At 38.8% G+C, this 27,320-nt stretch overlaps 1 protein-coding gene across 9 annotated transcripts in view; it reads left to right on the top strand.

The window, feature by feature from the left end:
• The window catches only part of TJP1 (tight junction protein 1), a 158,291-nt gene that overhangs the window by 89,658 nt on the left and 41,313 nt on the right, over window positions 1–27,320 (top strand). For all 9 annotated transcript variants that reach the window (XM_015638900.2, XM_015638899.2, XM_019007927.2 and 6 more), the window contains exon 3: window positions 27,018–27,074. In XM_015638900.2, coding sequence (XP_015494386.2) covers window positions 27,018–27,074 — 57 coding nt within the window. The remainder of the gene's footprint in view (window positions 1–27,017; window positions 27,075–27,320) is intronic.

Raw genomic sequence — 27,320 nt, 5'->3', positions numbered from 1 at the left:
GGGACGGCTGCGGCAGCCGGGCCCTGCCCCCGGGAGAAGCCCCCGCGCTCCCGCCGGTGCGCTGGCCGTGCCCTTTTGTTCCAGGCTGGAGCCGGGTAGCAATTAGGAAAGGTTCAACCGGGAGAGTCCAGTACTGCAGGATTTTTTCTGTGGCCGCTGAATCAGTCGGGGATGATTGTTGCTGACATACGGTAAACAGCTTTGGGGCGGCAGTAATCCGTCAGAAACTTGTGTCGGTCCTCCACCTGATCCGTAGGTGTTGCCGGTGCAGGTGCACGTTGCGGGGTGTGTACTCTGACCTCCCCCGGCACTGCGCGGCGGTGAGTAATGCCGAGCGGCCCCGAGGGAGAGAGGTGGAGTTAGGAACGCTCAACAGGTTATTTCTCCTTCGTGTAAAATTAAAGGTTTGCTTTGCAACTAGTTTAAATTTGAATTTCGAACTAATTTTTAGCTTGTGGCGCCTGAGTAGTTGCTCCGGCTTCAGCGGGACGAGTTCCCGTCGTGTGTGTTAGCTGGTGTTACCGGAGCTCGGCTTAGTGGTGTTTGCTTTCGAGTGAAACTGTGTGGTTTCGGTCTGATGACACTTGCTGGTATGCACTTACTCAGAAGTGGTATTCTACAGGCTAAATTGAAGTGTACACCTTACTGTATTACTAACGAAAAACTTCAGTACTTGAGATACTACGTAACAAACTTACTATAGTTGTAAGATACTGTTAGCTGGCGATTTTACCAACTCGAGAGTCTTGCTTTCGAGGTCTGTTCAAGCCAACCTCAGCTTCCAGAGTGGAATTTACAAAACTTAAAAGCTGATGTTCTCTGCTGAGTTTCATACTTCGTTTTAAGTATGCTTCCAGAGGTATTAAATTGCATTTTAACATATACACAAGCACTTTTCAACAATAAATGTTTGTTGTTGGACGAGTAACTTACTTTGAATAATATTTCACACTTCCGCTGTCACTTAGCTATGGAGACAGATAAAACATTCTTTTTAGCCCTTTTTAAATGCATTTATATTAGCAACAAATAGGAGCTGAAGATAAATGTTGTCTTGAATAGTCTTCTGTTAGATTCTGCTGTGAGAAGTTGCATCAACTAAAATTTGGCAGATTTTTTTTTGGTGTTAAATCAGGGTATAAAATTCTAGCTTCTGGTTCAAAACACTGTCTTAAAATACAGCTATTTTGTGAGGCCGTGGACAAATTTTGCCTTTCACACATGCATGTACTGTCTTGAAGTGTTTTTCTATTTTTAAATATGGAAGTTTATTTAAAGTTGCAGAAGTGTACAGAAAGTGTATCTGTTTTGGCTGTAGACTGGTGTACAGAGTGTGTTAATTGGAAGTTGTATCTTGCCATAGCAGTTATTTGAAACTCCTGCTTACGGTCATATCACATTGGCTCTTGGAGCTTGCATACATGCATACAGTATCAGCCAAACTAATTATACTGAAAGGTATGTTAATTTAGGAATGTTGCAAAATATAGTCTCACTGGAGTTTAACTCTTCACTGGGGTGCTTTCAGATTTATGGAAGTCATGTAATTGAAATAGCGTATCTTTCTTAGGGAGAAAAAAGTCATTTTGTAAGTCCTGTGTCAGTGAAAATTCTTAATCTGTGATAGCTTTTTATCAAAATTATTTTTTATCTTTTTATCTTGATCACAGAAATGCCTTTAGAGACTAGAATCTGATGCATACAGTTCATATGAGTTTCATTGTCAAAACAGAAGTGCTTTCAGTCAATGGATAACATTACTTGTATTTCAACCATTAGTTCCTGGGCTGCTCTCCATGTAGTTTTAATGGTTATAGACAAGGAGATTAAAAAGTATTTTAGAAATACTAGAATATTGGGGGATTTCTGTGCTCACATTCCGGATCTTGTTTCCTTTAGTTACCTCTTTGGACATGGTATCTGGTTTCTCATTTTGGGGTTGTAATGCATTACAAAATCCTCTGTGAGTGGTTTTCTCTTAACGTTTACTTAATATACTTTTGAGCTTTATGTCCATATCCACAGTTACCTTGGCACACTTGACCAGACAAAACCTAAAAAAGAAAAAGAAAAAAAATATTTTTGATTAGGTGAATAATTCTTATTTGTACATGAGATAATCTAAGCTGCTGTGATTGATTGTTTTACGCCCTACTATCAACAGTCTTTAACAAACAGTTTCACTGCCCTTCACTTTTGATTACTTAGCTTTTTCCCCTGCTGTGCTGTAAAAGAATGTGGTTTTATTAAGGTGTTACGTGATTGTTGTAGCTGTTGGTACTATACAATAGAAAATGGTGGAGAAATGAAGACTTGCTGGAAGTTTAATCTGGTTGTGGCTGTTACTGCAATATTTAAGGTACCTGATCTCTTCTGATGTCTTTTTGAACAGTATTAATGGATGCTATGGGAATGACTGTGTCAGGGTCTTAGTAATGGGATGTAAACTTTCTTTCTGCCTGTCAGTTGGAAATTCGAATATAGTCCATATTGGTAAAAAAATCAAACCAAACAAGCAAAAACAACACCCCAAAAAGCTTTTAAATTGTAAACGTGGGGACAGAACTTACTGAATCCCTGAGCCGTTTTGAATGTTGAACCTAAGTTCATTAGACTTCCTTCTATTTTTAAAACATGCATGAAGAGTATTTCAGTCTTTCACCTCAGTCCTGTAACTAATTGAATTTTGGTTATTCTTACCGGCTTTCTAGCTCCAGGCATGTATCTGTTAACTGCCCCTTGAATCAGAAGCTGGGAACAGGACTGTGTTAATGGTTCAAGACATGCTGATTGCAAGGACTCCTTGGTTTTCTGTTTTAGAGGCAATGGCCTGTGGTTTTCCTTAGTGTGGGTTAGCATTGTACCCAAAATCTTACTTGGAAACACCAATGGATTTGTTTCTTGTAGATCATATATGTGCAAATGTTTTTAGAGTGGTTTTTAATTAGGTCTGTGAGATAGCTAAGTTTGGAGCAGTATTTTATTTTTCCCATGTAAGTCTATATATGGGTCCTATAAAGTTAGATCAGTTCTTCTTTGGTTGTTTGTGAGATTCTTCAACATAACAACAAAGAAATAAGTTCATAGAAAACTTAAATGGGAAAGTAACCGAGAATTCGGTTTCACACAAGAATTTACCTCCTATGTGGAAAATAGGCCTTTAAAATACTGCATTTGATTTTGCTAGCATTTCTGTAAGTTGTATTTGGACCTTAGGAAATAATAATTTTAATGTTCTGATAGGTAGTTTTTGAAGAATAATTTATATGAGTAACCTGTATTTCAGGCTTGGATTTTCTTGAATTCATTGCTCCAGTTAGGACTATCAGCAACTTCAACTACCAGATGATACTTCAGGTGCATTTTTCAGTATGACTTTGGCTGCAGCGTGAGAAGAGCTGCAAGCTCCACACTCCGTAGGTCATTATGGAGTGTGTTCTGGAGTTTGCTTCTGGTTCAACGTGCAGCGTAAAGATTACAGTAATGTAAACAGAGCTTGAAATCTGACGGTGCCTGGCAACTGGCTCCACCTTTATAGAGTGGAAAATCAGTAAGACCTTATCAGTGACCAGCTAGCTAATCTTTGTGTCAGGGAAAACATCTAGAAATGGGTTATTGTACTTCATAGGTATTTTAACATGCATATTGTGCTACTACTTATGTTCTGTGGGAATAGATACTGTACTTCTTCTGTGCCCAAAAAAAACTCACAAAGAGTATTTTGAATTTGTGCTTGAAGTCAAGAGTGGTTATTGAGCTTGAATATATGTCAGTATTGACACTGCAATGTACCATTGTAGTCAAAACCTTCTGGGTACTCATGAAAATACTTGGTTTTTAGTTACTCAGTATAAGCTACTGAGTTGGAAACAGAAGTGTAACTAGTCGACTACTTAAGCTCTGAATTGTGCTAAATATGTTGGGTTTATTACTTGAAATGCTATGCAAAGTGTTGTCTATCTCAGGTCAAAGCGCTTATCCAAAAGCTTTGTATCAAAGTTGAAGTTCTTACCAAGGTCTGAAGTGTTCACCCATTTTTTTTGCCAATAAGCTTTCAGTGTGAAATAGGATCCTCCTTTCTGTTTTCTTCTCCTGTCCTCTATACCCAATGGAAAGGCCATATCTTGTGTACACAATGGAGTGGCAGGGGAAAATCTGATTAGTCACAGTGTGGGGGGAGTAAAGCCATGCACATTTCCATTTCAAAATGATTAGTCCCAATATTTGGTTTGTAACATTGTCAAATTCTAAGTGTCAGTTTGAGTTAGGGGATAGTATTTGAAACACAAGCCTTTAGTTGTTTTTTCTTCTGGGTTAAGAAGGGCATTTGTCGTTTATATACCCACAAATATTTCCATGTTATCATGGTATAAGTACAACAGAAATAATTATCTAACTATGCCCAGTGTTTTCTCAGGCAAATATATTACTAGTGACTTCTTCACTGAATGTACTGATTAAGCAAACAGCCGTAGGGAAGTCTTAAAATGAATTCCATGAGTCTGTGCAGTGTATTTATGCTGAGTCCAAAAAGTCCTGAAATGAAAACACTGTCTTGTCTTATAATTATGCTATTTTAGGGACAGATTATTCAAATATGCGCTATACAGTCATAAATAGTAGGGGTGCTCTTGTTTCAAGGGGCTGTGACGTTCTTGAGTGAAGGATCTGAGAAAATGGAGGGACACATTCAGCTGAATATTTAAGGTCCAGCGTGGATCCCTCAGAGGCTGCAGAGTAACAAGTGCTGCTGAGGCCACAAGTGTGGTGACTTGTCCAGGGACAATGGTGTCTGCTTGGTTATCCATGGGATTTTCCTGCTGTGGTGTGCTCTTAGACAGCTCCTTAAGCCCCAAGCTCTGTGGGATGTTTGGGTTATGTAGATGGGCTACTGCAGAGTTGGAGAACTGCCCCAGTGTGTGCAGGGCTGGGCACTTGGCTTGTGTTTACTATTCCTGACTCTGTAGGGTCTTCAGTAGTTCTTTAGAGGTCTTTCCTGCATTTGCACATCAGGATTTATTTGGATACTTAGAAAAACTTACTGTGTTGTTGGTGCTAAAAATTGAAATATTGGCTGTACATTAAAAAAGTATTTATTTTCTCAAGAGTATTTGGTAATCTCTAATAGGATTCTTGTTTCCTAATCCATTATAAACAGATGTTCTTCCCTTTTGTGGTGGGGGAGGGCAGCCTAAATTCAGTAAGATGATAGCAGTAGGGAGTGTTGTGTTGGAGAAGTTCATGTTCTTAGGAGAAGTGGGAAAATGTGACCTTTTTGGCCTACGTAACTCGTCATAAGGTGTATGGTTAACTTCCCATACCAGAGGAAGCAACAACAGGGCTTGGTATGGCTCTGATGGCCTTTTTGTCTCCCCACCCCCACACATACAGAGTACTGATATGCTGAAAATAGAAATTGAGAAAAAGTAGGCAGTTTGTTTGATTTGTAGTTCCCAAGGCTTTTTCCAGCAAGTACTGCACTGCAGAGCAGCCTTCTGTCTTCCTCACATTTGCCTTTTGCATTTGACTTTTTCTTAGGAACTTAATTATAAAATATTCCCCCACCCCTCCTAAAAAGGCAGTAATTAGTTTTCAACTTGTGATCCTTTGGGACTGTATGGGCAGTTCCTTGCCTAGTTTGAATGGGGTCCAGTAACAGTGTCTTCCCCTCTGCCCCACTGGGTCAGCAATCACTTTAACAGATGGCCCCCTTCTCTGTATCCAGCTTAAAAATGTTCTTGTAAATATTAAATGGACCCATTCCAGTTATTTACACTCTGGGCTGGTGACTGTTTCTTAGGATGTATCCAGATGGGAGATAGAATGAGCAAGGTGCTTGGAGACTTGTTAATACACTTCAGAACATATGGTCAAGCGTTTGGACATGGCTCTGGGAGGCGAGTTTGTTCGGCTGAAATAACATCCACTGCCCTTTCCTGCAAACCTCCTTGTGTCTTTTTCTTTAGACAGCCATGGTGCCCTTGCAGTGGCATTAATGACTTAGTTATATTCACCATGAATTCAATAATGCAAAAATTACTAAGAAGTTACTTGTGGCTGAAGAGACGCTGCTCAATTTTTCAAGTTAATTAAAAGGAAGTAATAACCTTAAATTATAACCAGAAGCAGTAGCATAGTGAAACAGGACAGATTGTGAAATTTGAGCAATGATGTCAGTTTTTCTATTAGTTAAATTACGGCAGTGGTGACATAACTTTGACAAAGGACTGATCTGGCACATGTTGCTATAAAAAGGTATATAAAAACATATTTAAAAGTAAAAAAAACCAAAAAACCAAAACAAAGAATATGTACACAGATGCTTTCAGCTTCATTGAAAATATAAAAGGCGTAAATTATGTAATCTAGAGATTTATTGTTTTTTATAGAAAGTAACAATTGGAATGACTGTGGCTGTAAAGCTCTAGAAGTAACTTTGAGGTGCTACTTGACAATGTGGTATCAATTAATTAGTTATTGTAATTTGCATGGAATCAGGATAGTACCTGGGGCTAATTCTACCAATTATTGTTTGTCTGAACAAATTCCAAGACTTGTAATAAATACGTAGTTCATGTTCATTTTGGATGATTGCCTTCCCCAGAATTACTTCTGGGAGAAGGCCAGATCATGTTAACCCTCTCATCACAGGATGCTTGTTTAATAACTTTTTCATGTCACTTGACCCAGGATTGTTCCTACATGTTATTTGAAACAAATGTTCCTTTGCCCATGAATGCCTTCACATGAATTAATTTCTCAGCACAGTGTTAGGTGACGGGGTACTGGCTTTTCCTGTAAACCTGGACTCCTGAAATAATTTTTTTGGTGGGTATTAGATCTTGAAACCAAGCTTAAAGGCATGGCTATCTGACAAAAGAACTTGTGTTTCCTTCAGAATTGAAATTAAGTTGTGGAAAGTGATTGGCCATTGCATACAGGATAAACCCCTCTGTTAATAACCCAGCTATGTAAGAATGGAAATTCCTGGAGTGTAATCTCATATGAGAGAACTAAATGCACTTGCATTTTGATTGGGTTTTGCTCTCTGGATAATCTAGGCTGGATTAATATTCCTAAAGCAGGGAGCATTTATCTAGGAAGTATAAGGAAGGTATGCAGGTTTACAGAAACAATGTTGATGGCTTGAATGAAGAACATGTTTCATCTGCATCAGATACAGTGCTATAGAAGCACTCTGGGGTTATTTTTTCCTATGCTCATGTAGTTTATTGTGGTTTGTTTATTGCTGGTAGTGCAATGGTAAATCCACCCTAGAACTGCCCAGGAAAGTGCTGAGTTTCAAATGAGGGGATCTGTCATTTCAGTTGTTTGAATACCAATGGTAACATTAAAGTTTTCATTTTTGTGGTTATTTGCAGTCAGTAAATGTCTCTATCTTGGGAAGGTGTGTAAGGAATAGCAAGGAGCCAGTGGTTGAGAGTTACTGAGATACCTTCTCCTTTAGAATGACTAGTGGTTTACACAAGTCATTCTAGTGGTAGTGTTGTTTTTTGGTTTTTTTCCTTCCTGCATGATGAGGGCACCTTTTAAGTCACTTGCATTATCAGTAATATTAAGATTGTCTTTCTAGCTGTAAACTTAGTTTGGTTTGCAATAATGTGAGATTTATGTTCTGCACTTAAAGTTGTGCTAGCATTGTAGTTTTAAACAGGCAGGAGATGCCTTTTAAATATAAATGTGATATTTCTGCAGCATGTATTTTCCTAGTTTGAACTTCTGACTGCATTTATTTTCTCTGTTAAAAAAAAAATCAACCATGCCTTAAAAGTACTTTAAACAAAATCAAGCAGTCAGAAAAATATTGCATAGGCTTTTTTTCTTTCTTCTTTATGATTGAATTAAAATTGAGAAGTTTTGCCTTGTTCTTTGTATTTGTTTTTTCTCCCTCCTGTGTGAATGATGGATGTTTGAATTTGCCATTAGTGAAGTAGAGCTAGATTTGTTAGTGGTGTGGTGGCAGTGGAAGCAGAAGGTGCTGGTGGTGTTCAGCGAAAGGGCTGCACAGGACAGGGTGAAGGAACGTGGGGAGCTGCCAGGACAGATCCTGTGCAGGGAGCTTTGGCTTGGTGACTGCATTCTGTGCTTTGGGGCACCACAGAAGCACCAATCAATAGTGGGTTGAGATAGTTCTGACTGTGCCTGATTAGGCTGTTGGCAGCTAAATGCTACATTTTTAATCTTGTGAGGTAGATTGACTGCTGGATCTAATTTTGCTTTTCTGTTTCTAGAAAAATCTGTTGTTAAAGTCAATGACTGGCCTTGCTTAGCTATGAGTAAATTGCTTGGGGTGTTTGTAGCTGGCAACAATAATTTTTATTTTCTCTGATAGAAAGCACTTGTTTTCAACTGGAACTAAATTCTTACTATGTAAATTGCATTTTGCTTGCTCTACCTTTTAACTTCCAGAACAGGACCTTTTAATTTACTCAGTAGTAGTTGCAGTCTTGCTGTATTTAAAAATCAGTTTTGTAGGAAGTAACTTCAAACACTTTGGATCACTTGTTAAGAAATTAAAAAAAAAAAATCTTCAAAGATATTTCTACTTCATGAACTACTGTAGACAGTTACAAAACTTGGTCAATAATTTTCCCTCTATCTGAGGAGCAGACTTTGATGTTTCAATGTTCCTTTTTTAAATTTGCACGTTATTCTGAGTTTCCTGGATATGCTTACAGTGTAGAGGTTAGTATGAAGCTGACCAAAACATAATACCTAAAATCTGTCTTTACTATCCTAGCCCTTCAAGCAATGTAATTATGTTGCTCCCAAGTGATAAGCCAAGGCAATTTACAGATTATTGGAATGCTTGAAAACACTGACCTTTCAGGTCACCCAGAGCACTCCTATTATGCAGAGATTGCTGTGGCACTGTTGTAATGTGCTGGCCTGTCACATGCTGACTAACTTGCAGAAAGCTTTGATGCAGCTGTTTTAAAAATGCTTTTGCTGACTGATAGGCACTTAGGCTACTGCCTGTGAACAAAGCCGGCTCTCATTCCATGCTTTTAGCCCCCATTTTCTATAACAACACTCCTTCCCTGCTGACTACACACACAGTTCTTATCTGGGCCCAGTTGTTGACTTGTCTCCATTTAAATTGTATTTGTGTTAATTTTCACTTCAAAAATAGCCATGTGTGTGAGAGAGATGCTGTTTGTGGGGTTTATTCAGAGCTGTTGCAAACAAGCAGCCTTGAGAAGTTCATGCGGTGGCTTTAAAGAGTGGGTGGATTAGGGAGAAGAAAGTATGACTGGGCAGAGCAGGGGATAGAAGGGATTAAAAAACAATGCTCCTTTATTGATGACAAGTACAGTGGAAAGTAGTTTACTGCAATGTAGCATATATTCTATAGTTTGAGCTCTGATGTATTTTCTTGAATTGGTGTGAAGAATAAGAAGGATTTCACAAATGTTTCCTTTTAGTGTCTGATGCTTAATGGACATCATACATGGTAATTATGTCAGTACCTTCTATCCTGTGTATCAGACACAGGACTAGAGCATGAATAGAGATTAGGCTGACTTGATTTTTTATTTACTATCTTTACTTTCATTTAGTTTTATTAATAGTTGTTAGATTAGGTAGTGCCTGAATCGCAGAGATCATGGAAAGAGGAGAAATAAGTACAAAAGAATAAGATCTTTAATTCCAGTAGTCTGGTGTGACTGTTAAAAGAACAAATTGGGTTTTTTTTCTTCTGCAAAACACAGAATCCATATTCTTTCTAAAAATAAGGTGCTGAGTGTTTGGGAGAAGTAGACATCTAATTCAAGTAAGAATCTACATAATAAGCATGATAGCCTGTTACCTATGAAGGGCAAGTTTAGCAATTTACAATTTAATCTTTGTTTCCAGGGAATATGTTTATGTTTAATATAGTCTATAAGTTGTCTGTATCTCACATTCTAAGCCTGTTAGAGTTCAGTGCATTTGGATCAAAAACTAACCATCTCTGTTCTATTCTGCTGAGAAGTGGAAAATAGAGGTAACATCTGATTGATACTCTATGTATCATGTATGGCACTTTATATAATCCTGAGCTTCTGTTGTACAGCATGGCAGCATTGTCTCCTTGTTTGGGGAAGTGTGACATCAGGAGTTCACTATTTACTGCAGTTTCAGTAACTGCAAAATATGCACAACCTGTGCCTAAAATATCTTGATTTTAGTAGTATGCAGATGCAGTAGTGTTGTGTATGCAAGGGTATGCACTGGTGTACTTAAAACTGCCTTTGCTCTTTGACTACCTACTATACAGTGACAATGCACTAAAACATGAATTTCAAGTTGTAAAATAATGTGATATATTTTTCCTGCTATAGCAATGCAATGAAGAGAATAGAATGAGTAATAATTTTACAGCAGGAAACTAACTGAACGATGTAGTTACTTAGTGAGTGTTTTTGGATATGAACTCTGTACTTGTGGTGGTGATTGGTAGGACAAAAATATTTGGGTTTGTATTTATTTTCTTATGTACTTCATAGTTACACCTTAACTTTCCTAGAAGAAAACAGTTTCCACAGCTCAGTTCAACATGTGTTAATCTGGATCAATTTAAATGGCACAGTGAGGCAAAAAGGATGCATAGCTTACATGTGTTGATAACATTATAGTATCTTTGAGAGGATTACATTTCAGAAGAAGTTACTTCTGAAGGTGAAGCTACAAAAATGAGTGGAAAAGATGCAACTAAATCAAAATATTGCTACAAGTGGTACAGATTTAGATATTGTCACTGCACTTAATTTTCTCCTGCAAATCATTAGAAGTTGCATGACTGTGAAGATATGGCTATTATCAGTCAATCTTTGAAAGCATTCTGGCAGTAAATTTTGTTTTGCTGTTCAATTCTCACTTGAATGATAAAATTGTACTACAGCTATCTTGGCTGGAACTACTCTTCCATGTCTCACCTTTCTGATGAAGTTTTTCACTGTTTTTTATCCTCATTTATTTAGTCTTCAGGATTTTTTTTCCCAAAGAATACTCTAGATTGAATGGTTTCTCTGCAAGCTGTGGTCTCCTGATAGGTTTTTCCATTGAACTGACTCATCAAACAGATTTGTCTGTCCTGAAGCTAAACTCTTCTGGTTTCTTACTCATTTAAGAGGATGTTCCTTGGAAAAGACTGTGGCTTGCTGAATATGCAGGTTTGTAGATAATTCAGTTGCTTTCTTCCACAATATCTCATTCTCAGTGACAGGCAACTTGATAGTTTTTTGGTCACCAGTTGAATGAACTGAAGCTATAATCTGGGATAAACAGGTAATTCACCAAAATTGTACAGTCTTTTCAGCTGTTAACCAAGTGCTTACCGAGTTTCTTCTCCAGCTGGTTGGATAAACAACTCGAATGTCATTCATACTTTTCCATTTCAAAAAATGTGCTGAGTAAACGAAAAAGACATCTGCCCATTAAGCACAGATGGGAAATACTTGCTAAGAGGTGGATTTGATGGGTAGCATCTCTCAGTAATTATGTATAGACTTTTATTTTTAGTCTTTGTGTTCAGAGTTCCTCTTCTGAAATACTCTACATGCTTCTCATCTTCACCATAGCTTGGCTTGCAATCAGGGATTAATCTTGATGAAATGATGATGACTGAGGGAGAGAGCAGCTTCTCAAGCTGCTCTGCTTGAGTTACTGCATTAGCTGATTCATTTCAAAGTTGAATTGAAGCCATGACATCCACTATTGCATTGTGGACACATCTTGGTGTAGTGATTAGTTTGGGATTCTTCACTTGCTGTGTTTTATCTGTGCAATGTACTTGAACATAATTAATTTTTCTGTTTCCGTTTCTAAAAGGTACCAAAGTGACTGCTATAGTAAATAATTTATGATGTGTCTCTGTATTAGGTACCTAGGACTGAGAGTAAAGGTAGTTCTCCAGGCCTGCACAGACAGGGAGACCACCAGCAGTTTAGCTGTAAAGGCAATTCTGAAAATGCCATGACATTCTCCTATTCAACCAGTCCACAGAAAGCTTTTGGTATTACCATGCTGGCATGTCTAGATTATCATTGTCGGATATACATGATGGCTGTATTTACTGGGCTTTATTTGTAGCTTTCTTTGATACCTCAATTTTTTATGTTTTGTTAGTGAATGCTTGTAAAGTATGCAACATTTTTCTTCCTCTTCTCAGTATTGAAAACAAATCCATGAAAGTAATGGACATGCATTTAAATAAGAGCATTACTTTTGGTCATGTTGAATGATGTTTTTTGTGGACTGGTGTAAATGATTTAGGCTAAATGTTCTTTTAACTTGCACTGGAGTAGACTAATTTGTTTGACGGTAGGGAAAAGACCCTCTAAAATGTATTATGGAACAAATGTAAAGTTTACTAAAAAGTAAAAATGCTTTGCAATTTAACTTTACCATTCTATCTGCCTTGTTTAGGCTGAGTTCCAAGTGCAAGCTTCAGATACTACAGTTCTGTGTGTTTTGATGCTTATCTCTTGCTTACAAGAGAAGCTCAGATTTCACCATGTAAGAAGTGTGTATCCAGTGCTAATAGCAGTAGCAAAAGAAAAACCAAACTGAAAATGCACTTGTATTGTATCCTAAAAATAAAGAAAACCTAAAATACTGATTTTGAAAATTATTTCAAAGTAGTACTGATGTTTGCATTTAATAGTACAGATGAAATCATGTGTTCTATATAGGTATGGGGGGCTGTAGGTTATTTGAAATAATGATGTTAATCTATTCCATACCTAATGCTTTACGAACAGCCTTCCCTCCAGTTTGGAGAGAGGAGCTGAAACTTTACACCTCTGTGAAGTGTCACTGCCACTGGTCTCAATACTTAAATCTGTAAAGTATGTGCGTCAATAATCTGCACTATTGTTATGGTAAAGCATGCCTTGCCTTTGATCTTTTAAGGGTAAACATGACTTGGAAGCACTGACTCCTAAGCTGACAATGCACTGTCAAGGAAAATGTTACCAGTCTGATAAATGCATGCAAACTGATAATTGGTACGTGCTTGTGGAACCTTAGTGTGTTCAATTTGCCAGAAGTGGGCAGCTAAAATCCTTAGTTTACTGTGTAGTTGCAAGATGTAAAGCAGACATGGAATGGGAAAAGAGCTTTTAAGCACTTTTTTTCCCCTGTATCACCTTGTAATAACTTAGTTCCTATTAAAAAGGTCATGAAGCAATCATAAAAATATGTTGCTGTTTTATCCAAGGCCCATGTTGTCACAAAACTTGCCTTTCACATCCTCTACTTGTAGATGTCAATATACACCTCATGATTGGGGTGCTGGTGGTAACATCCAAGGGCAAGAGTGTGGTACAAGTGAAGTTCTTCTCTTCAGAGAATTTGTTTAGCTGTGAAATTAAATGACATTGTTTTATGTGCACCTTCCCTCATGAATCAAGGTGCTGACTCACCTCAGGCAAGAGTAGAGAAGCTCTTCTGCCATTGATTTCCTTTTTTTTTTTGTGGAACAGATTGGAGTTAATGCACAACAATGTGAATGAATATTTGCAGAGGCGGAAAATACAGCTAAATGGGGTTTCTGTTCCTGCTTCTTTTTCAACTTTGTCACTCTTGAAGTGAATTTGTTCTCTTTTGTCAATTAAAGTCTTAACTTGCTCTAGAATGTAAAACTTAAGGTAACAAATGGGGCAAGACTTCAATGTCTACACTAGTTTTTTCTCTTGGTCTGTAACCTGTTTGTTATTTTCCTATAATTTATTGCATTCAGAATGCTGAAGATCCATTGAGCTGCTTTCTGTAGCACAAGGAGTGCTGGGGCTATCCAGGGATGAGGTAAAGGTTGTATAAACTTGACTGTTTTCAGGTTGCAAACTGGAGTGTCAGGTTATAGTTTTGCAGCTTTTCCTTCTTGCACTTTTTGATGTGAAGTATAATCTGAACAACTTCAAAAAAAAAAATAGAGAAATTTGTTCTTCTTTAAGGGCTTTGGGTTTGCCAACTCCATTTTTAAATATGGTTCAAGGTAGCTAGGAGATGCAATTCTGTAAAGCCCAATGCATATTTTAAAATAGCTTTTCTATTAAATAGATAATTTCTGCCTGCATAGTTGACTTGCATACTTGGGAATGTGCATTCCAGAGTGGTGATGAATGGACATAATGCAGTTTTGGTCAAGAACATAATCTTGTATCATGGATGTACTTGCAGTTGTGGGAATAGAAGTTAGTGGCATGTGGGTAAAGCTGTTGGTGAGGCAGCATGTTCCACTGAAATTAGTTTAAATTGCTGATGTAAATACAAAAGTATCTTTTTGACCATTTTTATAGTTAACCTTTGGCCTTCTGGGTGTGGCTCTTTTTTTCCCCTTTGAAGGGACTGTGTTTTTAGGTCTGAATGGGCTTTCTGTCACCTTAAAACTGAATTGGGGGAGTGGAAGGTCAAGTTGAAACTGCAAAAATCAGGCCTTGAAGCTATTTGATCTGAAATATTGTAATTTTAAGTAATTTAAGCTTTCTGGATTTGCATACTGGGTTTTATGTAAAATTCAGTGTTAGTTCATCTACAGTGGTGGAAATGATTGTAAGTCTACCAAATAGATTTTCATGAGAAGAATTGCTTTTGAAGTGTGCTGTTCTTCATGGTATGCATAAGGCAACTTGCTGCTAGGAAGTTCTAATCTGGTCAACAATTATTGCTCTTGAACATGTTAGTGAATTCCCTTGTTCCATTCCTCTGCTTTGATGTGCAAACAGGATAGAAAGCAATCCCAGCTGCATGTCTGTAGGGTGGGATGGGAAATGATGTGATGGTTGTGTAAATCAGAATACCTGCAGAGGCCAGATTGAAGCCTGTGTACAGCCTCTTGTCCAGTAATTACTGTGCCATTTTTTTCCAGTGACTGTGGCCAGTGTCTGTTCTGCCCTTGCTTCATGAGGGGTGGGAAGGAGACTGGGTGTTGGCTTCTGACTCAGTGAGTGAGAAATGGCTGGGATAATTTTTCAGCCTGGGGTTCATAGGAATTTGGAGCTATTTGGAGCTAGACTGCGGTAGGGATGCAGTCTACAAAAGAGAAAATCCAACCCCCAAAAAACAAGAACATGGTGTTTCTAAAAAGTGCTTTCCTTAAGTTGGTATGTAGTGATTTGTATCCAGCTTTTCTGGAGGGGTCTGGTTGTGAACAACTGGTATAGTGACAGGCAGTGGTGGGACTGCTGCCAGTAGTAAATCAAAGAGGAGAATTGTGATCAGGGCAGCTGATGGTGCTGGGCAGCGTCTCAGGCCTGCTTTTAGTGCCTCTTGTCCAGTCTTGGCTCCCTGATGGAGCTGGTTTCATTGCTGCTCTTCAAGAACATGATTTATGATTGAAATAAGATGATGTTTTGGGTGGCAGGGTCATCCTTGCTGCTGTGTGTCCTTTTAAGGAAAGGGAAGAAAGCGTGGACATGTCTTACTGGTTCTTTCTGCTTGCAGATTCTTCTGGAGCTGCTGTTATATTCTCTTGTGCTTGTTAGTGGCCTTGGCTCCTAAAGAGAAGGGAATAGACCACTTAAAAAAGGAAAATATTAATAAATTGTAAGGTAGAAAAATGTGTATGTGTTTTCTATGAAGCATGCTTGTAAGTGTTTGGTAAAAATGAGGTTTCTTTTGCCTTCTAAAATGAAACATCCACATTTTGCAAATACCTTAATAGCATAGTCAGGATTAAGAGTAAAAAAAAATTCCACTCTAACTGGCTGTGAATAAGCAATTGTGTTACCCATGAAAGCAGCAGAGAGAGTTATCATCAAAGTCTCTGCAGGTATGTTGTTATATGGGCAGTATTTCTGTGTTCATAGTCAATGAATAACCCACCTGAGAAGTTTCTTGTTTTTATTTTGCTAGCTTCTCTTCTTGGTTGGTCCTTTTCCATCTCAAGAAAGCCATCATCAGTGCCAGACCTTACTCCTTGTTACAGTTCAGAGTAGCTTTTTGAGTAGAGGAGATCCTCAGTGCTGAGAATGAAAGTAGTCTTAAGCTTTAGGCTGTTGCTGCTCCTTAACTCTTCCTATTGCAGAGTAATGGCTTCGAGGTGCTGTTTTAAGGAGATATTCAATGCACTCTGGTGTACTTGGGCTGACAGCAGACTTTGCTCCAAGTCCCCCTGGCTGCTGTGCCTTGCCTCAACCTCTTCACTTGGTTGACACAACTGAATTGCTTTTCCTTACACCCCATTCACCCCTTTGCACCACTCTTTGGAAACTGAACCTTCACAATCACTTTGATTTTTCATAGCAGTAGTATAAAGGTATAAGGGATACAAAGGACTGAAGAAAATGAATTGGACAGCTGACTGAACTGTAGGAAGATGCTTCTTGGGATATGAAAGTTCTTCTGCAGGTCTGTGGGCTGCTGAATGCAATGGAACAGCTTAGCTTGAAAAAGCAAAGGACGTTTTCCCCACATCTCTTCTCCTGCATTATATTGTTCAGAGTTTAAACACTGGTTTCACTGACTAATACATCTCAGTGTTTTTTTCATTCTACACCTTCAACTTATTACCAGGTTTTGAGTTCTGTCAGAGCTATGTTACTCAGTTTTGAGACTGAATGCAAGGGCAATTGTAGCATGCATTTTTTTTTTTCTGTAACACCTACTGATAATTAATGTGTTAGCTTTAGAAACAGTTTTTTCAGCAGGAAAATCTTGTAACAGACCAATGTGCATATAAGCAAGGAGAGACTAACACTTCACTACTGTCTCTCAAAGTGTAGTAGATTGTCTGCTTAAGCAGATTCTTCTTCAAGGTAGGTGTTTTAAAAAATGGGAAATTCACATTTCATGGTGAAATAATATGAAAGCTAGATGCTCCTTTTTGCTGAGGACAAATTAGGTGTTTTCTCCTTTCCACACTTGCCTGATAAGAAGGTTTAGGTATGTTTACCTTGCTGATAGCTGAATAAGCCTTTTGAATGCTGTGGTGATCTTTGTTAGCTCGTCCTCCTAATCCAAGTCTCATATCCATCTCCTGCCAGGGGGGTATGGCTGCTCTAGTTCTCATTCTCTTCTCTCCCAGTGACTTCCTGGACTTGTTTCCCTTCCTCTCTCAATTCACAAACACTGCATTTGAAAGTAAAACAGAACCCTGCTGTGTTCCCTGTAACAGTGCTTTTTTAAACCAAACTATTTCTTAACATTGTGTCCTTACTCCAAAGTCACTAACAACTTTTAACACAAGAAGTTACTCTTTTTCAAGAAGCTGTAAGACTTAACATTATTTACCCTCTCTTCCTTTTTGAACTCCTGTATTTCTGTATCCTTGATTTGAGACTTGCTTTCTTTGGATGTGTGAAGTTAATGTGAGCTCAGTTTTACTGTGTTCTGAAGATGCTCTAGTGGCCATGTGACTGCTAAAATTGAATCTTCTTAACTGACAGTTACTCAGGTTGAGGGTGGGAAGATGCCATCTGGGTGTGTGGTTGTTCGGGGTAGAGAAGGACACTTTTCCTGAAATTTCTTACTGAGATTGGTTGGTTGAGATTCAGAGGAAGAAATTCTGTACCTACAAGCAGGGCAGGGGTGAAAGGCTTACTGCCCAGTGACATATTTCTTCATACTGAGATTCAAGGGATAAAACATCAGGGAAACAAACTCCCACTCTGCCGATCATGCTACTTCAAAAATAGTTGTAAACTGCTTCCATGAGGCAAAATGTAGTGTGTGTGTGCGTGTTCAGAACACCCGCATTTCAAATGTTAATTTTATAAGAATTTGGTAAGTTAACTGTAGGATGTATAGTTTTGCTGTGGCTATGTTGGCTGTAAAAAGCAAAAACAAAACAAGCAGCACCCTTCTCCCCCCCAATTTTTAGATAAATTAACCTATGTAGGCCACACTTTTATTGTTACAATGGAACATGTCAAGGCCTTTATTGTGCACCTGTAACTGTAATTGTAATGCAAGCCTCTTAAACATTTATTCATACTTGTAACCTCTGATCCTGGAAAATCAACCCACCTCTGTCTTGGTGAGATACTGTTGCCTGTCCTGAGGCACTCATTTGACAGATCTTCTGAGTAAAATGATCTAAAATTTATATGGTGCTGTGCTTGGTAACTGGATTATGATTCTCTTGATTAAAAAAAAGGTGAGAAGCAGTCTATCTTCAGGTGAAGTGCTTGAATGCTTTGATTGCTGCTCTGATGTCTACATTCATGTCGGTGATTTCTTGGTGGATGTGTCTATTACTTGTGTGCATTTTGGTTTTGTATTTTTTAAATAAGAAGCCACAGTCAGAGAAGATATATTTAGGCTTACATAAAGCTAATACAGTATCATTTCACTTTCTTTGATACTGATACTGTGTTTTTCTACTCCCCCAAGGGAAAAACCGAACTGGAATAATTCCAGCTGATGTTCTTTATGAGAGTAGAGGTGGAGGTTGTGTCTGCAGTTGGATGATTTGATTTGCTTTCAGAAATGTGCTGGAAATGTGGCTTACATAGAATCACACAGTAATTAAGGTTGGAAGGGACTCTAGGGATCAGCTAGTCCAAGTCTTATGCTCAAAACAGTTCTCACCAAATCTGATTTACAGAAAAATTGCAGAACAGTGAGCTCAGATCAACACAGCTCAACAGAGCTCTGGAGATCATCTAGTCTAGCCCCATAGTCAGAGCTAGGGCAGCTACAGGGCTGCCCAGGATCTCATTCAGATCAGTTCTGATCACCTCCAAGGATGATATCCCATGGCCTTCCTGGGCAGTCTGCACCACCATTTGACCACCACTGTGGTTTTAAAACAAACCCCCCAGGTAGGTATTATGTGACTGGAATTTGCTGCTCTGTGCTCTTGCTGGGAAACTGGTCCCAGCTGTGCACACTTCTGAGCTCCACTGGTGCACTTCAGTAGGGTTTATTTTATTTGGTGGGAGGCTGCAGTTTCCAAACTGTAGCAGGAGCAGTTGCTGTCATTGGACTTGAGATGAACTGGTGGGGATACAGGTAACAATGGCCAAATAAATGTGTGTAACACTTGCACAAGATATGAGGGAGGGGATATTTTTGACAATGGAAATTATTAGGAGGGCAGTGTGTACTGCCTAAGCTGCTTTTATTGTGGTAAAATAATTGCTTTTAAATCCCAAGATTTAAACAATTGAAATATTACATGAGTTCCTTGAAGATCTTGGTTTTGAAATGACAAAAAAATAAATCTAATTTGAGGTAAATAATGAGAGGATAAATCCTTTCAATTACATGTTAAAATTTATGCTCTAAATTAGGAATCTCTAGGTCCTAATAATACTGACCTAGGTCAGTATGGTAGAGAAATTACATAACGCAAAAGCAAAGTGCAAGTGGTCTGTGCTTCTCTGTGGCAACATCCCTTTCTGGGGGGAGAAATGTGGCTTGCCTCTTTGCTTTTTTAGCCTCTCTTGTTCTGTGTGATTTTGCTATCTTTTGCTAGTGTACTGGCCTGGAGTAGTGATCTGTGAAACACTGCTGCCAGCACTTCAGAGTTTGTGATCCTACGTGGTTTCACTGCCAGCTGGAAAGCAAAATGGAAAGAAGCAAAATAGACAAGGAACCCAAATTCCGAAGCAAAGTTTTCCCACACCTTAGCCATCAGGACCTAGCAAGCTTTGCTTAGCTGCAGGCTGATAATGTTACCTGGGTGTTTGAGTGGTATTCTTCATCTGAAGTAACTTGACCTGGGATCATGTGAGATGCATCTGTATGCAGGTCTTGCACTCTGGTTTGTTTTGCCTTATTCCTGACTGTCAGCCTTCTGCCTTTCATGGATAATGTGATTTACTAGGCCTGTGTCATAAACACTTCTATAAATACTCAGATTTAACTGGATCTGTAATCCAGTATTTAATTATTTAACTAAAATGCAGCATCCCTCCAAATTTGTGCATACTGTTCTTGATTGGGGCTTTTTTGGGAGAGAGGTCTAACATTTTTTTGCATTGAGCAGCAGTACCACCAAGCGAAAGGTTTTATGATCCTGTCTGTGATGTGTGAAGCTCAGACTTGAGAGGCCATTCTGGAAAAGTGAGTCATGCTGAACAAGCTGGGTAGTACATAGATGTGGTGAGTTAAATACTGAGCTACTATTTTAGCTTGGAGAGAACAGCACCCAGAAGTTGAAGCAAAAATGTCCCTTGTAGAAAAATTTGTCAAGAAAACTAGGGAATGTTTTTAGATACACGCAGTATCTTTATGTTCAAAAGGTAGCCATTAACCTTTGGAATTCTAGATCAGGAGGCACTGGAAATTGTGTTTAGTAAGGTAGTCTCTTGCAGAGTGGATTGTGGTTTTGGAAGCACAAGGAGAATTGAGTGGAATGGTTAAACAGCCTAGTTGTTGTTAAAATGTGTATGTATATACTTAGTCCTATTTTTTCCTTTCAAGGTTGATTTTTATGATGTAAAGATGACTTGTATTGTTCAAACTGTCCATGTATTGTGTACTGTTGTAGAGACTTTGTACTTCCAGAGTGATCTAAATCACTCTGTAGCTTCATTTTACTGACATGAAGTGTTGAAATGTCTGTATTTTTTTAAAACTTGGATTGTGCATTGTTATCTGAAGAGCAGCTTTAATCATGGTTTTCCTCATACAGACTTTTCATGAGGTGGGCTGTTTAATATAGATGAATGTTTGGGAGGAGTGGAACTCTTCACTAGAGCTTGGAACCCAGGATATCAAATGGAAGGGAATTACAATGAGCACTGCTTTACTTTTCAGTGGTTAGTACATATGCTTTGGAGAATAAGGTTATTTCTGTTTCAAGAAATGGTTGATGTCACTTCTGTGGATGTACTCAGAAGGTGAGACTAAAGACTGGCTTCTCAGCTTCAGTGATTCTGTGAAGTTTTTTTTATACACATCTCTGAAGAGTCGTTTAGTGGGTGTTTCCTCCTGCATTTCCCACTGCTATATAAAAGAGATAATAAAATAGACAAACAACATGCATCTGATGCTCTGTGGCAGTCCCCGAGTCCTTAGTCTGATCTCTTGAATCTTGTCTCAAAAATATGTTCAGGTCCTTCTCCTTGGAAGGAATGATGATCAGTTGAAAAACTGAAGATACAGGCTGTTTGCAGAGTGTAGAACAGACATAGCAGGGCTGTGGGTGGGAGTGTAGCTGTAGCAGTGTGCAGCTTGCTGTGGTGACCCTGCGTTAGTGCTCTCCTCCTCCTGACTGCCTGCACTTGCTCCAGGAGTTGGCTTGCCAGTATTAGAAATACCTCTAAGGTTCCCTGTAGAGAGGCTGTGGTGCATTGTGTATGTGTTAGACTATGGAAGACAAAGCTCTCCTTTCAGCTGATAAAATCAGTCAGATAATGGGATTCTGACCTCATTGCACTAATTACTGGGGAACAACTGTTAAAAAATGGGTCCCCTGCCTCCAGTCAGCTGAAGGCTTTTATGATAAGACAATTGGAGGGAATCTGTTGGAATTTAAGGTGGCTGTAGTTTAACTAGGCAAGGACAAAGGTGAGTATCTGTAGGAAGTCATCCTGGTCAGTGTTCTAAACAACACTGCTGCATCTGAGTGCTGAAAGATGCTGTATGTAGGGAAATGACCTCTTCATTCCTTGTTCTGGGCTGGCTGAGGAAGATTCTGTTTTCTTATACTTCCTCAGGAAGTTGTGTGTTTTGGATATTGACTTTGATCATGTCGATTTTTTTTTTAAAGTGAATGATAAATATCACCTCCTAGATACATAACAAACTGCAGAAATTCTTATATGAGTTCAAAATCTGATAAGCAGATTTCAATTTTTAATTCTTGCTCCCACAAGTGCAATCAAAATGTATTGATTTTGCATTTAGCCTTTAGAACTTGAAGTTCAATAACATCCTACTGCTGAACTAGACTTCCCCAAGAATAATGGAAAATTAATTTTAGAAGCTAAATAGAAATGCAGCAAGATGGGTGAGGTGTGTGTATGTCTGGTGTGTCATTCTGAAGAATAACTTTCACTCTAAATATAAAATTACAGATAATGCTATCTGTAATATAGTTTTCTAGAGTACATAGAGAGTAAATGTAGTATTTTTTCCCTTTTTTGACACGGCCCAATACTAGTTTTTCCTTCTCATTTTTTGTGTCATGAATAAGAACACTGTCACAGTTGTTATGGTTTTACCAGGATACACAGGAATGTTTTTTGACATGAGCATTTTATTGTAAGTATGGGATACACAAGACTGCAAGCTTGAAGCAAAGCTGGTGTTCTGTACATGGGTGAGTTTGTGATCTGACCATTCCCTTCCTGTTGTTTGCTTGCTGTGGATGAAAGAGCTCACAGCTGGCAGACACCTTTCCTCTCCCCACTGTGTTCTGTGGAGAATAGGAGCAATATGCCCCCTGAGGTAGCAGAAGCAGTTGCTTCATTTAATTGTCTGTACGACAACTGTCAATGCTGATCTGCAAAAGCAGGCTACTAAAGACGCTAAATGCAACTTAGTGCTTCCCACAAGAGGTTCCTCTTGTGTAGTCCAGAGGAAAATCTGTTTTAGATGGATATCTAGATATTACATTCTCTGAAAATGGAATAATCTACTTTACCTTAATGAAAAAGGTACGGAAACGGATGGCAACTGTATTTAACACCTATATTTCTTTATCAAAAATTACTGTTACATTTTACTAAGAAGTAACGTGGTTAAAAACTCGTTTGACCTTTTGTCAAAATTTGATCACAATTGAGGAAACAATTCCTTGAAATCGATCTTGTCATTCAGAACACAATTCACTTCCTATGAAAAGAGTTGAGTTAAAAAGGGAGCAATAATTCCCCAACTAAATACCCCTAGACTTGGAAAGAAACATTGGGAAACTATTCTGGCTTGGATTTCAAGAATGTGTAGGAGCTCTGGCTTTAGTCTGAGCTGAGGTGTAGAAATCTAAAAAGTGTTAATCTGCAAGAAACCTGCCCTTGGGAACTTGCATTATTTTAAGGTAGAATACTAATTTCTGTGGCTGTTGTTTGAAGCTTTCCAAATGTGAACTGGAACTGTCTTCTCAAGCCTGTGGATGGCTTCCAGTGCTGCTGCTGGCAACAGCTTTTTCACCTGCACTGCAGGTAAACTGAGTAATGCTGTTTGCAGCATCACTGAATTGCTCAGTTCAGTAGTAGCCAGTGTTTTGTTAGGTTTTGTTCCTTTGGGATGCTTGAAAGAAAAGCATATGTGTGCATGTGCATGCATACCCATATGTGTATGAGAAGGTAAAAGTTGGATGAAAAAAGGCATGGTATTAAAAAAACCCTAAAAAAATCCCAAAACAAAACACCCAACCAAAACCAAAAAACAACCCTTGAGAAAAAGAAAAGAAATATGTTGAGAAGGGGAAGAAAAAAAATGTTATTTCAAGGACCCTTATAAGCCCACAAAAGGAGCTTTCTGAAAATGTATTTACTTTGAAATGTTTCTTTCTTAGGGCAATTCCAAAGATGGAGTTGAACAAAATTTGGTGTTTCCAAGATTTCAAGCAAATTATACTTCCATATTGATGAATTGCGATGTCATATATGACTCCATCTTTTAAACATTAATAAATCACCCAACCCACAAACACATACATGTCCCAAAGACATAAAGAGCTGGGAATACTAATTGTCTCTAAAAAGGTGTTTAGCATGAGCTTAAGCAAACTTTTCACTTTAATAAAGCAAAAGCATAAAATAAATCACTGGTGTAATAATGCCATCATTCTTTCTATTATTTTTATTCTTAATATATGTGCTTAATTCTGGGCTCCTCAGTACGAGAAAGACAAGGAGCTGCTGGAGAGGGTCTAGCATTGGCCAGATAAGATATGATAAAGGATCTGGAGCATTTCTTGTGAGGGAAAAACTGAACCTGTTTAGTCTGGAAAAGAGAAGACTGAGAGGGGAATCTCATTTATGCATATAAATAATCTCCAGGCAGGTGCCAAGGGAATAGTGCCAGATTCTTCAGTGGTGCCCAGTGACAGGCCGAGGAGCAGTGGCCACAAACTAAAACACAAGAACTTCCACCTCAGCATGAGGAAGAACTTCTTTCCATGGAGGATGGCAGAACACTGGGAGAGCTGCCCAGTGAGGGTGTGGGGTCTCCCTCTCTGGAGACATTCTGAACCCACTGGACACATACCTGTGTCACCTGCTCCAGGTGACCCTGCCTTGGCAAGGCTGTTGGACTGGGTGATATCCAGAAGTCCCTTACAGCCTTAAAAATTATGTGGTTCTGTGTGATTCTGTGTTGTAAAGTCATTGGTAATATAGGAGTTTGCAACGTTGTCCATGTGCATTTCAAAGGTATTAAAGGGTCTCTGTTAAATTCTAGACTGGGGCATCTTAGTATTCTCCTATATTCCTAGTTTCTGGGTGTTAGGCTGCATATATTTCTCAGTTCCTGCTGAGTCACCTTGAGATCCCTTAAATTAGTGCTGGATAGCATGAAAAATAGAACACTTTGAGTACAGCCTAAGAGCAGTGTCACAACAGGGACCTTGGCTCATGGTCCCATGATGATCACAGGCTCATTCTTCTGTCTCAGTTGTCAGTGCTCAGTGGGGTGAGTACCTTCACAGGTCTTCTTCAAACTTCACTTGGTCTTTTGTGAGTGAATACAGTTCTTTACAGTTCAGAAACTAACCCAAATAAGCAGTTTGTGTCAAAGCCAACACTCACCTCAGACTGCCTTTGAACTGTTTTCACTGTTCTTGATTGGACTGTTTGGGCATGCAGAAAGAATGAAAATAACATATTACTTACTTTGCTGTGTAACTAATGGATATTTGATGTTTCCAAGTCTTGTGCATTTGAAATGGTGTATCAGTAAAATCTAGGGGAGGTGGTAGCAATAGTGTGAGCAAAGAAATGGAGAACGAAGTGGAATGACTGAGTTCCTGCAGAAAAGAGAAAAGCTTTAAAAATGACAGCCTCAGTCTGACTGGGCAGTGAGTGCCATGTCCAGGTTTAGAAAGGCTGGTGAGTTTGTGAGGTTGGTTTGGTTTTTTTTACATTTGTCTTGGGTTTTTTTGTGAAGTAGTAAGTCTTCTCACAGGTCTCAGAAGCATTTTACATAGAGAATTTCTTTTCTTACTCACGGCTTAGCTGTTATCTTGCCCTGCCACAACTCTGGGTTTGCCGGTTCTCCGAGACCCAGTGGAAGCAGTGCTGAGCTGGTTAAACTGGGTTTCATCAGTTTGTGCCATATCCAGAGCCACTGGTGTTGTTTGCCCTGTGCACCGAGCTCCAGCAGGGAGGCACAAGGACTCAGAGCCATGGAAATCAGGAGCCCTGTCAGCCAAGGAGCTCAGGCTGTGCTGGCTGCCATGGGGCTGCACCTCCAGAATGCTGCCAGGACAAGCGCAGTAAATGAGCAGGGTTAACTTCTCTTGCTAATTGCAGGTAGAAAAGAGGCAGCCTGTTTCAATTACAATATAAATTATAACTTTTCCAGTCATTTATTGGATTCCTGTTGCACTTTCTTCTCAATAGAAGCTACTTAGAGCTTTTTTGCTGTAAAAATTTACTTGCAGAGATAAGTCTTCACTTGTTGATGAGATGTTTAGCCTAAGAAGCTCTTGCCAAAACTAAGACAGAATGAGAACATCAGAAATAGGGAAGAAAATCAGTATTCCCTGACCGTTTAGCAAGCAAAACGTTTTGTTTCAAAGCTGGCTTTGTGTGTGTAAATTGTTACTGTTTTAGTATATATTTGGTCCGAGTTTAAAAAGCTGGAGAGCAATAATCTAATTCTGAGGTAGAGTTGAATCAATTTTTAATGCAAAGGAGCAACATTCGGTACTGAATTAAGGAGAATTGCAGCTGTTTGAATGAAATGCATCCCAATTAAGTCACAACAGCACTTTGAAGAGAAGTGAACCCTGAAAGAGAAATGAGCAGTAATGTGGCACATCCTAACCCTTGAAATTCAAGCACAAAATGCAGAGCTTTTTGGCATTATGAGAAGAACTCGCTTTTTGAATCCAGTTGCAAATTCCAATGTTCTGAAATTAGATTAAGTTTTCAGAGTTATTGTTTTTGAGAGTAAACACTCCTACTGCTGTTCCTTGTGATACAGGACTGGATTAAAAGTTCTGAGTACTTTTCGTTGTAGCGACTGAATTACTGTAACTGAAAAAATTGAAAGCAAAGTAGATTTTCAGAAAAATAGCACCACCATGTTGCAGAGATGTTTGTGTTCTGATTCTGTTCTTTAATTAGTGGATTGCATGCCTATGGAGGGGGGGGCAGGTATGGAGCAGAACACGGGACACTCCCTCTGGAAAGGTAGAAAATGTAGCGGCAGGATGTTCTCTATGCATTTCCTGCTGCCTTCCTGCCATTTTCGGGCCTTGGGCTCTGCTGCATTTTCCTCCCTCGTGCTATTTTCTCCTTTCTAAATGTTTGCTTGTCAGGGCACACTAAGTAGTGCTCTTTTAAGCAGAAATGCAGGTATGTCAATATTGTCATAATGTTACTGTTTAATCTAGTAACCTTAGAGAGGACCTCGTTATTTCTGCAGTGCTACTGTTCACCAAAATAATTAGCCTGCACTAAACTGAAGTCCATTAAATGTGACCTGTGTGCATAATACAGTAGCACAGGTACTGTAATCTGTAGCTGGGTGTTCATGAATTAATGCTAATCTGCATGCACTTAAAACAAGCTAAAGGGGAGTGTAAGTGCAAATGTTAGGATATAAATATAACTGACTGGACGAGCTACATCTACTGCAATCTTAACAAGCAACCAAGAGAGCCTATATCACAAATGCTGCTTGTAGTCTTGCTCTTGAAACTTCTTTATAACTTTAAACTCTGTCATCTATTTTGCCTATTCTTCCTCCCGCTCCCTTCAAGAGGAGCACAGGAAGTTCAGCTGTGACATATAAAGGCAGGAAATGTGTAATGAATGAACCAGGCCAACTCCTTCTGTAGCTATTCTATATGAATATTAATATTACTTTTGAATGTAAGTTTCTGTTTGTGGTATTATACAACTATTCAAAGTGAAGTCTAAACTTTTTGGGTTTTTTTTCCTCCTCAGAGCACAACAATGGAAGAAACAGCTATATGGGAACAACACACAGTGACTCTTCACAGGGTGAGTTCATACAATTGGCTGTGTGTGCCTAACGCAGGATACTGATAGTTTTTGAAAACAATAGGAAAAAGCCAGATGTCAGGAAGTAAAAGGAAAGGAAACTGTCATATTCCCTTGTTTAAATTTAGAAGTAGTGTAAAAGCTCCATGTGATAGCTCTATTTGTTTGTTAGGCTTCAGAGATAAGCCTGCCTACGAATAACCATGCTAGAAACAAAGCTTTAGATTACATCTGTACCTAAGTGAA

Source organism: Parus major, chromosome 10, assembly GCF_001522545.3.
Source record: "Parus major isolate Abel chromosome 10, Parus_major1.1, whole genome shotgun sequence".
In the NCBI taxonomy this organism is placed as follows: domain Eukaryota; kingdom Metazoa; phylum Chordata; class Aves; order Passeriformes; family Paridae; genus Parus; species Parus major.
Note: the sequence above shows the minus strand (reverse complement) of the source record. Positions and strands in the feature narration are given on the sequence as shown.